This window comes from Myotis nattereri (assembly GCF_964212035.1).
Source record: "Myotis nattereri genome assembly, chromosome: 9".
NCBI lineage: Eukaryota > Metazoa > Chordata > Mammalia > Chiroptera > Vespertilionidae > Myotis > Myotis nattereri.
Genome location: NC_138084.1, coordinates 3,656,881 through 3,670,822, shown reverse-complemented (window position 1 = coordinate 3,670,822; position 13,942 = coordinate 3,656,881). Strand labels below are relative to the sequence as shown.

The following is a 13,942-nucleotide window of genomic DNA, read 5'->3' as shown; positions in this document are numbered from 1 at the left end:
CTTTTGCTTCTGCCTCGATTAATTTTACTCTCCGGGTGGACAAGGGACTAAAATTCCTCTGGCTAACCCCAGCATCCGGCGAGTGAGTCCAACATCCAGACCAGAGGGCCACCTCCCGCCACACCTGCAGTGCCTCAGTGGGCCAGCCTGCATTGTTATAAAGGATGGCATTTACGACACCGGGTCTAGCCTTACCTGCCCGTGACTATTGCGTGAAATCACTGTTACTTCATGGGCTCAATTAGCATGGGTCAGTCTATTCCGGGTTGGATTTCTGGAAGGTTCTTTTCTTGATATCACTCGCAGCTGTTTTCCTGTTTGCGTCCCGTGTGGGCTCAGTAGTGGCCACCCCCCTCTCCTTCAAGGCTGCTGGGCTGTGCATCTACCACCAAGCTTCCCCAGAGACTGACCCCAGGAGTCTCCGCCTGTGGGGTCACCATGGCCACCACTACTCTGGCCCTGGGGATAGATGACACTTTCCACTTGGCTTCCCATCCCAAAGACATGAAAGTCTGGACCCTCAATCCCCAGAGCTCAGCGAATCCCAGTCTGTAGCTAATAATGGGAATTTACCAGAAGCTCAGAGAATTTACCAGGAAGGAAGAACAGCTAGGCCAGTGGTCAGCAAACTCATTAGTCAACAGAGCCAAATACCAACAGTACAGTGATTGAAATTTCTTTTGAGAGCCACATTTTTTAAACTTAAACTATATAGGTAGGTACATTGTTATTAACATAATTAGGGTACTCCTAAGGCTTAGGAAGAGCCACACTCAAGGGGCCAAAGAGCCACATGTGGCTCACGAGGGGATAACTCTTCGCTGCCACGATGTAATGTGACCATGCTCCGATCCAGGACGCACGTCCGTTCATATATTTACAGAGTCAAGACTGGCTGTCCCTGCAATGACCCTGACCTGCCTCCACGCCCACGGGCTCAGCTCACCTTCCACCAGGCGACGCTGGGACATGGCTGCCCTCCCAGAGCCACACACAGTGGAGGAGGACCTTCCCTGTTCCAGCATGACTCACGCTCTGACACCTGAGCTGCCCCAGGATCGGCTTCTTCCCAGGACAGCTAACAACGCGCATGCCCTTCCCCGGTCGGAAACGGGCTCTCTCCTGTGGAGCCCGCGTCTGCTCCCTGTGACTAGGTCGAGGCGCCCACGTACTTCTCCCAACTAGCACTTGTCACACTCCAACTTCACTTGGACTGGGTGCTTTGTGGCAACTATGTGCTTTCCCTACAAGAACTGTTATTCTACACAGCCAGGCCTCATGACTCCTTTCCTTCCCCATTGTCAGCCCTGAGCCCACCGCAATCTCTGGAATATGAAAATGTTCCCACTGAAGATGCCTACTAAGTGTACGGCTGAATATAAACGCTGATATACCAGGTGCCGGGAGTGAAGGTGAGTTGAAGTGGTAGTGACCCTGAGCCGGCACCTGTGCACCAGCTGGAGCGCAGATCTGCGGGTTTAGTCCAGGTCCAGCCCCCAGAGGCCTCCGGGTGGAACTGCAGGGCCTGTGTGCGGACAGGGGTGTGCGCGCTGGGCCAGGAGAGCTATGGGAGGGGAACTGGGATCTGCAGAAAGCTGAAGCCCCGAAAGAAAGAACCCCTTGGTAAGAGGGGAAGGATGATGGACACCACCCACCCCCACCCCCCAGAGCTTTGGGTGTAAAACTAGAAATGTGTCCCACGAGAAATGGCAAAGCGGAGCCATTTCTGTGTGCAAGGGGCAAGTCTGTGTTGCTGCTACCCCTGGAGGAAGCCCGTGTAGATGAGGTGGTGCCCGCAGCCCTAAAAGCAGGGCACGCGGCCCCCACAGGAGCACCCGAGCCGTCAGCCGTGGGGGCAGCAGACACCTCAGCGGGAGGATGGGTGGCTTCAGGACTGAAGATAAGAAAGCCTGGCAGTGCGTGGGCTTTTTCGGACACGTGCACGCAGTTCTCTTGCGTCCGTGGCCAGCTGGCAGCTGCCTGGTCACGAAGCCGAGGAGTGTGTGCTCAGCTCTCGTACACGCAGCCCAGCTTCTCTGAAGTGGCTAAACCACGCACCCCTCCTCCGGGAGTGTCCGTCTGTTCCCCTTCTGGTCCCCTTGTGCCCTCCTCCCTGCTCCTCATGCTCTGTCCCTCCTTCAGGGCAGCTGAGTGTCTCTAGGCCGCTCTGCCCACCAGCTTCCATTCTGGGGCCTTAGGAGACAGAGCACTGCTGGCTGCCTAACCAGCCCGCCCCCCATCACCACCTTCGCCGGGGACAAAAAAGCTCCTGAGGTTAGGAAAAAAGAGCCTCTTTGCAGAGCCCTCGGTGGCCTCGGAGCTGCTGGGCGGAGCCTGCGCCCCTGCCTCCGCTCCCCCTGTCCCAGCGGACAGATGGCCAGGCTGGGGAAGCCGCTCTCAGGGAAGTTCAGCTTCTCACAGTCACAGGCACCCCAAAGCCAATGAGCTCCGGGGCCCCTTGTCCTAAGGCACCGCCTGCTGGAGGTCCCCCCTGCGGGGTGCAGGAGCCCCTGGATGCCCCACCGTCTGCGGCCCAGTATTCTGAAGGCCTTGCTAAGACCATGTCACGGGGGGGGGGGGGGGGGGCCACGTCTCTGTGCCTGGAAATGCCTATTCTCTCGAGACAGAAATGGCAGCCCAGGGTCCAGTGGGAGAGGCCCCGAGTTCCTCCAGCAGGGGCGGCGGGGGCAGAAATGCGGCTTCACGCCTGCTCGGGCTGCTCCCGGGGGCTGCGAGCCGGGCGAGCCCACCTTCGGATGCAGGTTATTGCACATTTCCATTTAGGACAAGGCACCGATGTGTCCATCTTCTGATGTAGTTAACAGTTAGTTTTCGAGGTAGACCATATCTCCCAGAGCGCCATCTGAAGGAAATTGGGAATGGAAGTCTCCCTGTGGCATAAAACCCGCCCACCAGCCCCAGGACCCCCGACGTGGCCGGCCGCCGCGAAGTCCCCTGGAACCTCCTGCCAGTGGCTCTACAGAGGAGTGTGTGTCCCTGGCCTTGGCCACCGTGAACTGTGAAGTCTCGTTTCGGAGGCTTTCATGAAAACGTGCTTGCCATTTGCCCTCTTCTTCTGTGGGCCAGTGAGGTCTTCAACAGAGCAAGCCTCCTCACTGCGCTGTCTGGCACAGCGGGTGGGGGGTGGCAGGAGAGCCCTGAGGTGCTGCGGGCACCCAGTGGGCAGAGCTCACGATGCTGCTAAATGTCCTGCAAGGCACGGGCTGCCCAGCAAGGATTGATCTGGCTCAGGACGGCATTGGTGCTGAGGCGGAAAGTCTCTGCCCTAAGCCCTCACTAAGAATGCAAAAGAGGAGGCCAAGCTGATGAGTCCATAACTGGGGTGAAATAGAAACAAAAAATACTCAATTAAGGTAAAAGACAGAAGTAGAAAAAGAAGGGAATAGAGAAATCATAGGACAAGTAGAAAACAACATAGCAATAATGTAAACATATCATGTATATGTAAATAGATGGAGATGGAGATGGAGATGGAGATGGAGATGGAGATGGAGATGGAGATGGAGATGGAGATAGAGATGGAGATAGAGATCTATATATATAAAAAGCTAGCAACCTTAATGCCGTCACAACCAGAATGACCAAAGACCAGAACACCATGGCCCCTCGCCCAGGCCGCCTCACCCTCAAGTGGAGACCCCCCACCCGGATATGGGGCCCCCATCAGGGCAGGCCAGCCGGTCCCCACCCATGCACCAGGCCTCTATTCCTATATAATAAAAGGGTAATATGCAAATTGACCCTAAAGGCGGAATGACCAGAACGACTGCTGGACCAGTCACTACTGAGGTACCCTGACCACCTCTGGGTCCCTTTCCCCGGGCTGGCAGGCTCTGATCACCTGATGGCGAATGGGGAACGGGGGTCGGTGGTGGGGGATGCGGGCAGCGCCAGGCCAAGGCCTCCACCCCGCCGATCGCCCCACACACAGTGGGCAACCTGTGGTGGGGCGGGGCCTGTGAGCAGGCGGGAACAGCTAATCCCTCAGTCCCTTCCCCCGGCCGTCAGGCACTGATCACCCGATGGCCGGTGGGTGGCAGTGGGGGGTGGGGCCAGCCGTGGGCAGCTGGGGAAGATGGCCCTGATCGCAGGCCAGGCCCAGGGACTGTACCTGCACACAAATTTTGTGCACTGGGCCTCTAGTATAGAGATACAGAGATAAAGATATAGAGATAGAGAGAGTTATAGTTAGATTAATGTAAATGGTCCAAGTTCTCCAACAGCAGTGAGAGCCACCATTTATTGATTCCAATTCGGTACGTGGCATGTTAAACAATTTCAACTCATTATTTCGCACAACCACCTGCTAGGTGGGTTTCACTTCCCACGCCTTTCCGACGAGCACACGGTGTTTGCCCAAACCCATGGCGGCTGACCTCCTACAGGTGTTTCTCCTCCCGGGACAACGCTGTGGCCGGGGAGCCGCACGCCCAGCACCGTCCATGGGAGCCTGAGCATGAGCGCTGACCAGGGGACAGAGCTGCTTCTGACCTGGTGCCCGGGGACCCGCTCTGCGACATCGGACAAGCCCGCCACGCTTTGTCCTCCATCCCGTCCGCATCCCTGGGTTCTCACAAGAACGAAATGTGTGGGCAAGTGCCAGGAGCAGAGCCACCCCGACGTGCTGGCCTGGGGCGGTGGGACGCTGGCCTGGATGACCCGGGGGTCCGTGGGCACAGCCCGTTCTCTCCCGCTATCAGGTGGGTGGCAGGAGCCTGTCACGTCCCTGAGCCAGGACTCTGTCCCTTTGTTCGGCTACACAACCTGCCTCCTCTCCAAGCCCTGAAGGAAGATGGAGGCAAACCCCCAGCTCCTGGGGGAGGGAGGCCCAGAGCTGGAGGCGCCCTCACACCCCCCTGCCTGCCTGCCCTCTGCGGGGGGCCCAGCCCCTGCGGACCCTGGAAGTGAGCTGGGCCTGGCATGGCGGCGACAGGCAGGCACTTCGAGGGGTGGCAGAGCGCGGGGCCGGGTGTGGCGGGCCCTCCTCAGTGGTGCACACAGTACAGCTGGACGGTGCCGCTGACCCGCAGCTCCCGCAGCCGCTCCAGGACCTGCCGGCCCAGGCTGGTGGCGCCCAGGCCCTGCCCGTTGAGCGCCAGCTTCAGCCCTCCCTCCTGGCACAGCAGCAGCACCTGGCAAAGGAGGACGTGAGGCCCGCGGGCTTCCTGGCGGGCCCTCCGCTGCCTGCCTGGGGCGCGCCCAGCGAGCCCCCCTCCCCTCCACGGGCCCATGGGGCACCCCGTGCTGCCCCCGGACAGAACGAGGGCCCCGCTGGCCACCAGCCCTCCCACCGGGATCTCAGCTCGGGGCCTCACTTCCAGCAGCTGTCCCAGGCGCTGCTGCCCTCGGACGCTGGTGCCAGGCCTGCCCCGGCCCATGGGGCCCCTGGCCACAGTGCGGGGTGGAGAGCCCTGGCATGGCGGTCCCCCCGGGACGCACCCCTGCTCAGTGTCCCGGGTGGGCGTGCTTGGCTCTGACCCACCTCGAAGAACCGCTGGGGGTAGAAGAGGAAGGGGGCCAAGATCAGCTGCTTCCGCCCCCAGGGCGACACCCACGCCAGCGTCCTGTCCGCGAAGGAGGCCCTGAGAGCCACGGGGACACGCGCGGCCTCGTCCACCAGGCTCAGCGTGAAGCTGCGGGCAGGAGCGGAGAAGGGGCTCAGCCTCCGGAGCCCCCGGCCCTGGCGCCCCGACGCCTCCAGGCTGCGGCTGCCGGGCCCTGAGGGGAGGCGGCGGCTGGAAGATTGGGCGGGTCCCCCCAGAAAGCAGCTCTGGGCCCCTGACAGCCCCTTGTGGCCATTCACGGGCTGCAGGACCACGGGGGAGCCCACGACCTCGCCCGAGCCTCAGTTTCCCCTCCTCGAAACGGGGAGAATGACCACCTTGGCGAGGGCCAGCGCTTCCTGCGGGCGTGTGCCAGGTACTGTTTACGTGTTTTGCAAACGGCGCAGGGGTTAGAGTGAGGCTGCCTGGGTTCAGCTCTGCCTCGGCCTCTCTCCAGTCCCGGGGCCCTGGGCAAGTCAGTGTCTCTGTGCCTCAGTTTCCCCATCTGTAATGTGGAACGACAGTACTGAGCAGAATTAAATGAGTTAACACATTTCACTCAAAGTGCTCAGAGCCACAGCTGCTGTACAACAAGCACTCAAATTACACCTATCGTTTAAAAAACACTATAAATGTTAAAATACTGTGCCAGACCCCTCAGGGCACTGCGAGGAACAGAGGAGGAATGTGTGTGACACGTAGCAAGTACCTGGCACGCAGTAGGTGCTTTGTAGATGCAGCGTTGGCTTTTCTGGTCCTGTCCCGGGGTGTGTCAGCCCATTTTTTCGGAGGCAAACGGGAGGGTAGAGGACTTCCCTGCTACTAGGAACAGCCGCGGGGCTTCCCACGGGTTGTGCACCAGGATTCAGGACTCGGGGGGTGGGGGGTGTCTTTCTGTCAGGACAGCCAGGTTCTGTCCCAAAGTCACTTTCTTTGAAACAGCAGCCCCGACACTGTGGCCGGAGCCCTCGGCAGGAAGTGGCTGGGAGTGGAGAGGGGCCTCGGGCTCAGAGGGCACGGAGCCCGGGAAGGGCCTGCCTGGGGGGCCTCTCAGGGAATCCCTTCTGGAACCTGTTCTGGCGGACGCTCCATCCATGTGCAGCTTTGGGAAGAGGACGGCAAGGACTTGACGCCGGGCAGAAGCTTGAAGGCGGGGACCCTGGAGAGGGGCCTGCAGGGAGCCTCCAGCCGCAGTGGCCGGGAGCTGGCCAGCCCCCCCACCCCCGTGTCCCCCTCAGCCCTGCCCAGCACAGTCGATGCGTACTGACTCCCTCCGGATGCCCGGGGAGCTCTGGGGGAGCTCTCTGAGGCTGCCGCCGAACCCCCAGATCCTCAGTGCTTGGGGGATGGGTCAGAGGAGGAGGACACCCTTCCAGGGCACACGAGGCCCGCGCCCTCACATGCTCGCCCCGTTTGTCCCAGGCCAGCCACAGCTGCTTTCCGAAAACCAGCGACAGCAGCCGTGGCGGCGTTGCCTGCAGCCACTGTGCTGAGCCTGGGTGCGGGAGGCCCCGGCCCCGGCGCCTGTACAAGTGCTCTGGCCGGTCCGCGCTATTCTTCCACTCTCCAGCCATTCCCTGTCCCGCAGCTGCGAGCGTTTGTGTAAGAGATGGCTCCCAGCTTCTCCTTCAAAATGACCCGATCTGTCATGGACACATGCTCTCCACTCCCCCGTTCCCCAGCCTGCTTCTGCCACCTGTCGGGCCTCAGAGGGCCCGCGGATTCATGGCCTGGCAACAGAGCGGCTAAATCACTCGCCCTGTCACTGATAACCGCGGGACTCGGAGCCTGGTCTCAGGCCTCCACGTTTTGGGGGGACAGGGAGGGTGTTCTTTATCCCTGGGAACCATTCCCTATATGGTTGGAATTATTTCTCTTTTTTTTTCCTGGTGGGGAAACTCGGGGCCTCTGACACAGAGGTGTGGGACCTGCCCAGGCCACCTGGTGTCGGAGGCAAAATCAGGAGCCCAGCCCAGCCCAGCCTGGCTCTGAGGTCCGTGCTGTCCAGGGCTGGAGCAGGAGGGCAGGGTTGAGTGAGGTCAGTGACCTCAAACACAGTCACAGAGCCAGCAGGAGAGTGGGGGCACTGAGGCGGTCCCCCCACTCCCCCGCCCCTCCTCCTCGGGAAATCGGATACAGCACCGTGGAACACCAGCTGTGCCTGGCACAATAGGAGCCTTCACACCGCCCTGAAGTCAGCCCTGTTAATACCCCTTTCATAGGCACAGAAGCTGAGGCGTAGAAAGGGAAAGGAATGCCTTGAAGTTGCAGAGTTAGTAACTGTGAGTCAAACCCAGGAGGCAGCCTGCCCCTCCCCCCCCCCCGCCCCCCCCAAAAGCCAGGGAATCCAATGCGATTCCAGGGACAGGAAGAGGAGGCAGGGTTGGGGGTGGAGCACGAGTGCCCCCAGGGGGAGCAGTTAGGCAGCTACGTGTCCCTCCAGGTCCCCACTCCCAGCGCCAGGCCTCCTCTGGGGCCGCCTGCTGTGTCGCCGCTGGAGGTCGCATCCTCTCGGGCCTCAGCCCGCGCCTCTCCAGGGCCTGTCCCGAGCCCCCAGGCAGGGCCTGCGATGAGCGGCCTGGAAGATACTCCCAGAACTGGGGCTGCTGGGGCGGGGAAGGCAGCTGGGTCCTGGCCCCAGTCCCAGCCTCCTTGTGCAAGCCCTGCCACCCTGACCAGCTGACTCCTCTGTCCGCTCGTCTGTAAAACGGGGTTAAATGGCGGCTTTGGAGACTAAGGCAAATGCGTGTAAAGCTGGTGCCTGGCCTGGCGCAGGGATGCCCTCCCTCCTCCGTCCTATACTTACTCCTTGGGCTCCGGCAAGACCAGCCCCCGCAGCACGATGACCTGTCCCGGCCAGAGACCCCGGGGAAGGGGGCGTGAGCAGGGCACCTCCTGAAGGAACATGGGAGGTGACTGAGGGGACTCACAGGGGGCTCAGGGAGGGCAGCTTCCCCCAGGAGCACTTTGGGGGGCACCCTCAGGGGCGGGGGGCCCTGGAGCAGGTAAGTCTCTGCCTCGAGGCCTGCAGCTGGGGGGACTCGGCTCTGCCCGTTATCAGACACCCTCTGCAGGCCTGGCCTCTCCCTGCCTTTCCAGGCTGAGCTCGCTGCCGCTATGCTGCGGGCACCACGATGCCCCCCATCCCGCACCCCGAACTGCAACGGCCCGTTCCTTGGGCAGCCTCCCACCAGCCTGTGAGCTGGGGGCCTGGGACTGGCTTGTCCCTCTGTCCTAGAGCCCAGCCCGGAGAGGATCCAGTAACCGTAACCGTGAGCAGAATAAAGTCAAGGCCAAGGGGAGCCGGAGCAGCCTGCCACTGCCCACACCCCCACTTCTCTCTGGAGGGACGGAGAACCCTGGGGGGGGGACGGGAGAGGGGGCGGCATTTCCCGCCGGGTGGGGGCCTCCTACCCCTGAGGGCAGGTGAGGGCTGGGGGCACTCACTCACCAGCCTGGGGCTCCCCAGCAGGAAGGGCTGTCAAGGAAAGAAGAGGGACGCGGAGGTCAGGCGGGGTTCGCTCAGTGAAAGGGAGACTCTGGGCATTATCGTGAAAGACAGGGGGTCAGTGGGGTTTGTCTCAGAGATAGTACAGGTGAATGAGTGGGGCCCCGGTGGGACCCTCGTGAATTCAGATGGACGCCAGCTCTGGAAACGGGGCAGAGGTCTGTCCCTCACTCACTGGGTGGCCTTGGCAATGCCTGCGCCTCCTCCCCCGCCACCCTGCAGGCCAGCCCAGCCCAGCCGCCTCCCTCGTGGGCTGTGGGAATCGGAAGCTCCCATCTACAGGGACCTTCTGCTATGAATGCGGGGCCTGCCCGTTCAGGGCACCCCTCCCCCATCCTCCTCCCAAGCTGGCCCAGGAGAGGAGCTGGGCGCTGGGCCAGGCCAGGCCAGGCTCTCCAGGGACCAAGGCAGAGCTAGTCGTATCCATGGCAACCATGCAGTGAGGGAGGGGCAGCTGGGCCTGTGCCGGGGGACCACAGCCCAGCAGGCGAGGGGCGGGTCACGTGGGGAAGGGAAAATGGGGGCTCGGCTCCTGTGTCTGGGACAAGGGCCCACCTTGCTCCCAAGAGACTCACGTGTCCAACTGGATACTCGCTGCCGCCCTCTGGGAACGGCTGTTGGGAAAGAGAAAAGGCAACCCCGGATTCAGGGCTGCTGCCCGCCCCGGGGCCATCTGGTTGCCCTGCCTGCCTGGCCGGATGCTGGGCCCGGATGGGGGCCTTGAGCGCTGCCCACAGGCCTGGACAGTGGTGCTCAGAGCTGGCCTCGCGGGTTCCCAGGCTCCATCTCAGACTTGGAATCAGAATCTCTGGTCTTGGCCCCCAGAAACCTGCCTTTTAATCCGCCCCTCGGGGGAGTGACACCGCCAGCCGCGATGTCTGGGCCCCTCAGCACCACATTTCCAAGTGAGTCGCCTCCTGGCCACCGCTCCCCAAGTTGACCAGACCCCACGCCCAGCGCAGACTTCCGTCCCCGGCTCCCGGACCCCTCCTGTCGTCACCTTCTCCTGCCCTCACCTCACCCATGCCCGGCACCTCCAGAACCCCTCCACCTTGGTCACAGCTGCTGCGACAGGGCTTGTCTGGGGCGGGCGGGGGTCCCGGGCCTGCCCACATGTCAGAGGAGGTCAGAGGTCACTGCCATGCCCGCCCTGGCCCCACGGGAACTTACGTTGATGTTCAGGAATCCAACAGCCTTCACCAGGATGTCCCCGAATATGCCCAGGGTGTCCACGCGGGACAGCGGGAGCCGGTAGCGGTAGTGGAGAAAGTGCCGGCCGTTCACGCTCACCTGCAGGCGCGGGGCCGCCTCAGCGCAGCTTGGAGCCGGGCTTGGCAGCTCCTTGGTCCTCTGGGGCCCTCCCCTCCCCCATCCCCTTGAACACAGTGCCGTGGGGGACTCCGCAGAGGAAGGACGGACGGAAGGACGCCCGTTCTAGGGCCCGGTGCCCACGCACTCACCTTCATGTCCTCGTGTCCAAAGAGGAAGAGGATGCGGAAGCTGGCTCCCCGGCGCAGGGCCAGGCGGGGCCACCGGGCCTCGGCCTGCCAGCGCCCGGCCTGCAGGGTGTTGCAGATGGCGTGCGGCTGGGTGGTGTGGAAGCGAGGGTTGAAGTGGATGGCGATGTCGGGCGGGGGGTGCAGGCTGCAGCCGCACTGGAAGTCCACTTGGAACCTGTGGGCGGCGAGGCTCCGAAGGGCACTCCGCTCAGCAGCCCCGGAGGCCCCGAAGGCAGAGAAGAGCCCCCCTCACCCCCCCTCCATCCCCCGGGGCTGAGCCCGCACCCCGGGAGGCACCCCTACCTGCGTGCCTCTAGCGGGACCTCGCCCTGTAGCATGACCATCTTGCCGGCACGTAAGCCGCCGAAAATGGTTGTGACATAAGGAACCACCTGACGAGGGGAGAAACCGCCCTGACGTGGTTGGAGAAGAGGCCGAGGGACCCCATATCCCACGGGTGGGGAAGGGAGAAGAACGAGAAAATTCGGGTCTCCCCCCCCAAGCAGCTGGGGGAATTAGTTTTCTCTGGAATGTAGTCTTCTACCCACTCCTCTTTCCTGGACCTCCACCTGTCAAGCCACACTGCCCTGGGGAAGCCAAATTCAGCTCCTCTGCCCCCATCCACCCCTCCCCCCGCCCCCAGCGTAGGCCCAGCCCCTCCCCCAGCACCTAGGGTGCAGCAGTGCCCCAGGGAGGCCCGCTGCCCACTGCTTGCACCCTCCGGGAGTCGGCAGTGAGGCTCCCTGAGGACTGTTCCCTGGCCAGAGCCTGGGACCTGGGAGACAGGAGGATGGACAGGTGGGGACCTGAACGTGGCCCCTCATCTGGACGCCTGGACAGGTACCTGACAATGGCCTCGAAGCTGCCTGGCAGCCATAAAACACACGCACTCTTCACAGCTCCCTGCCTTCTCCGGGCTGCCTCCTCCCTCTCCCTGTGCCCCGGGACCTTGACCTTTGAGGCTCCTGACATCTTCTCTGACAGCTTCTCTGGCTCCTTCTCCAGCACCAACCCTTTAGTGTCTGGATTGTTTCTCCCCTCCCCGTGCTCCAGAAAACTAGGCTGGTTTGGCGAGCGTGGCCCTTGCCGGCTGGCTCACGGCGCCGTGTGGCTGGCTGGCCATGGGAGGCACAAGGCCCTCAAAGCCGCAGCCCCGCCCCTCCCTTCTGTAGGCGCAGTGCCCGGCCTGGCACAGCGTGGGCTCTGAACAGGTGTCTGCGGCAGGTACACAGCGGGCAGGGTCACAGGACCAGCCTTCGCGCGGTTTCCCCACCCCCAGCAGCCTCCAGGAGCCCCAACCACCTGGACCAGGGGTCGCCAGCCTTCTGGACCTCACAGACCACCGGCTGGCGGCCGCTGACCCGGACGGAGCCCAGACCCCAAGGCTCTGCCCCCCGGGTGGAAACTGCAGCCTGGAAAGCAAGGAGGGGCTGTAGCGGGGGGCAGCGGCTTCCCCCCATACTAGGGCCTGGAGAGATGCGGGGGGTCCGGAGGCCAGAGCACCCACAGCTCGGCTGGGCTGAGCTCCACGTCCCTCCACTCCCCAGGCTCCAGGCTTGGCCTGTGAGTAACAGCTGCTGCGGCTCTTGTGAGAGAAGAGGCCACGTGAAGAGAAAGGGCTCACTGCTGCCCCCCAGTGGAGGGTGCCGTCGCCTGCGGGCTCAGCCTTCCACAGCTCGGCCAGGCTCCCGCAAATCCTCAGGGACACAGCGGGAGGAGGCAGCCAGGAAGCCCCCTGCCAGGTGCTCAGGGTCCCCCCAACGTCCCCCCAACGTCCCCCCAACGATACTACCCACTCCCCCAGGCCCTCCTGGTCACCCACTCCCGCAGATGCTCCTACTCACAGCTCTACTGCTTTTTAAATGCAAGCTCAACAGTCACTCACACCCAAGTGGGAACAGCTGGCCGGCACTGTGCTCAGCTCAGGAGGACCTTCCGGAGCTGGAGGGCAGGTGCAGGGGAAGCCGCCGGCCAGCTGGGGGCTGCGTCCCTCCCTCCCACCACCTGGAGGCGGGCCCAGCCGGATGGGAGGCGGCTGCTCACCGGGTGGAAGACGGGTGGCTGCAGGATGAAGGTGTCAGGAAGCGGGTCCAGTTTTTCTGCCGGTGACATGGGTGGTGGGGCGCCCCCAATGGGAGCTGCTGGTCGGGATTCCAGGAGCCCGGCCCGCTGGCTGACTCACCTTCCCAGCTGGGATCCTAAGCCCTGGGGCAGCGTGTCCAGCTGCTGGTCCTAACGCTGCTGGGAGCTGGCCTGGGAGGGCATGGGCCACCCACTCCGGGTGCCACACCCACACTCTAGCCCCACCAGCTGGACTGGGCTGTCCGGGTAGGAAACTCACACTAACTCACCAACCAACTGACCGGCTGCCCCTCTGGGCCTGCAGCACCGGGCCAGCTGTCGCAGAGCAGAGCGGGGTGAAGGGTCAGAGGCTGGCTCCTGGGGGCCAGGGAGGTTGAGGTTTCCAGGCCGGCCCCCTGAGCCCTCCCGGGTCAGAGGCAGGCTGGTAGCCCCGCCCCCAGTTCCCCAGCTTCCTGGACACCTTGGCCGGGCTTCCCATTCCCTCCTCCCCTCCCGTACTCCCCACAAGAGGTTCTCCTCTCTCCCCCGTGCCCTTGCCCTTTTCTCCATTTTTCTCAGTTTTGTAAGTTGTATCGTTCCCTGGGGCTCCATTTCAGCATTGGCTGGAAATGCCAGGGCCCAGCTGGTGCCCCAAGAAAGTGGGGGAGGGGGTGAGGAAGGGGCAGGAGGGAGAAGGACCCCTTCAAGTTCAGAAAAGGCAGTGTAGCACAGTGAGAGACACAGCGTGCCCAAGGGGACCTGGGTTCTTGCTCAGCCACTGCACTACGTGCTGGGTGCTCTGGGACAATCACGTCCCTCGCGGGGCCTCCCTCTGGTCGTCTGTATGTAGAAGGGCGACCATAGCCGTGTGTGTGTGTGTGTGTGTGTGTGTGTGTGTGTGTTTCCTGGGGAGGTCTGTGTCTGGGGGTGCACTTGGACACCTGCATTTTCATCAAGTTCCCCCATGACCCTTTAGAACAGTGGTTCTCAACCTTCTGGCCCTTTAAATACAGTTCCTCATGTTGTGGCCCAACCATAAAATTATCTTCGTTGCTACTTCATAACTGTAATGTTGCTACTGTTATGAATCGTAATATAAATATCTGATATGCAGGATGGTCTTAGGCGACCCCTGTGAAAGGGTAGTTCGACCACCAAAGGGGTCGCGACCCACAGGTTGAGAACTGCTTCTTTAGACAGAGGCAGTCCAGTTACGGTTTGAATCCCAGCAAGGCTTTCCCTGTAAAAAGCAGCACAGCTGTTCACCTTTACCCTGAGTTGGGAGGTCCCGGGATCTGCCCAGTGTCAGA

At 62.3% G+C, this 13,942-nt stretch overlaps 1 protein-coding gene across 1 annotated transcript; it reads right to left on the bottom strand.

The window, feature by feature from the left end:
* Nucleotides 1-4,235: 4,235 nt before the first annotated feature.
* LGALS12 (galectin 12) lies at nucleotides 4,236-12,683 on the bottom strand (the record flags this gene model as incomplete). Its single annotated transcript, XM_081099286.1, has 9 exons — nucleotides 4,236-5,153; nucleotides 5,504-5,654; nucleotides 8,371-8,459; nucleotides 9,016-9,042; nucleotides 9,648-9,686; nucleotides 10,243-10,362; nucleotides 10,533-10,746; nucleotides 10,875-10,963; nucleotides 12,615-12,683. 9 exons carry the CDS (start codon nucleotides 12,681-12,683, stop codon nucleotides 5,007-5,009), a joined length of 945 nt encoding a protein of 314 aa, XP_080955412.1. The 3' UTR covers nucleotides 4,236-5,006.
* Between the last annotated feature and the right edge of the window lie 1,259 nt (nucleotides 12,684-13,942).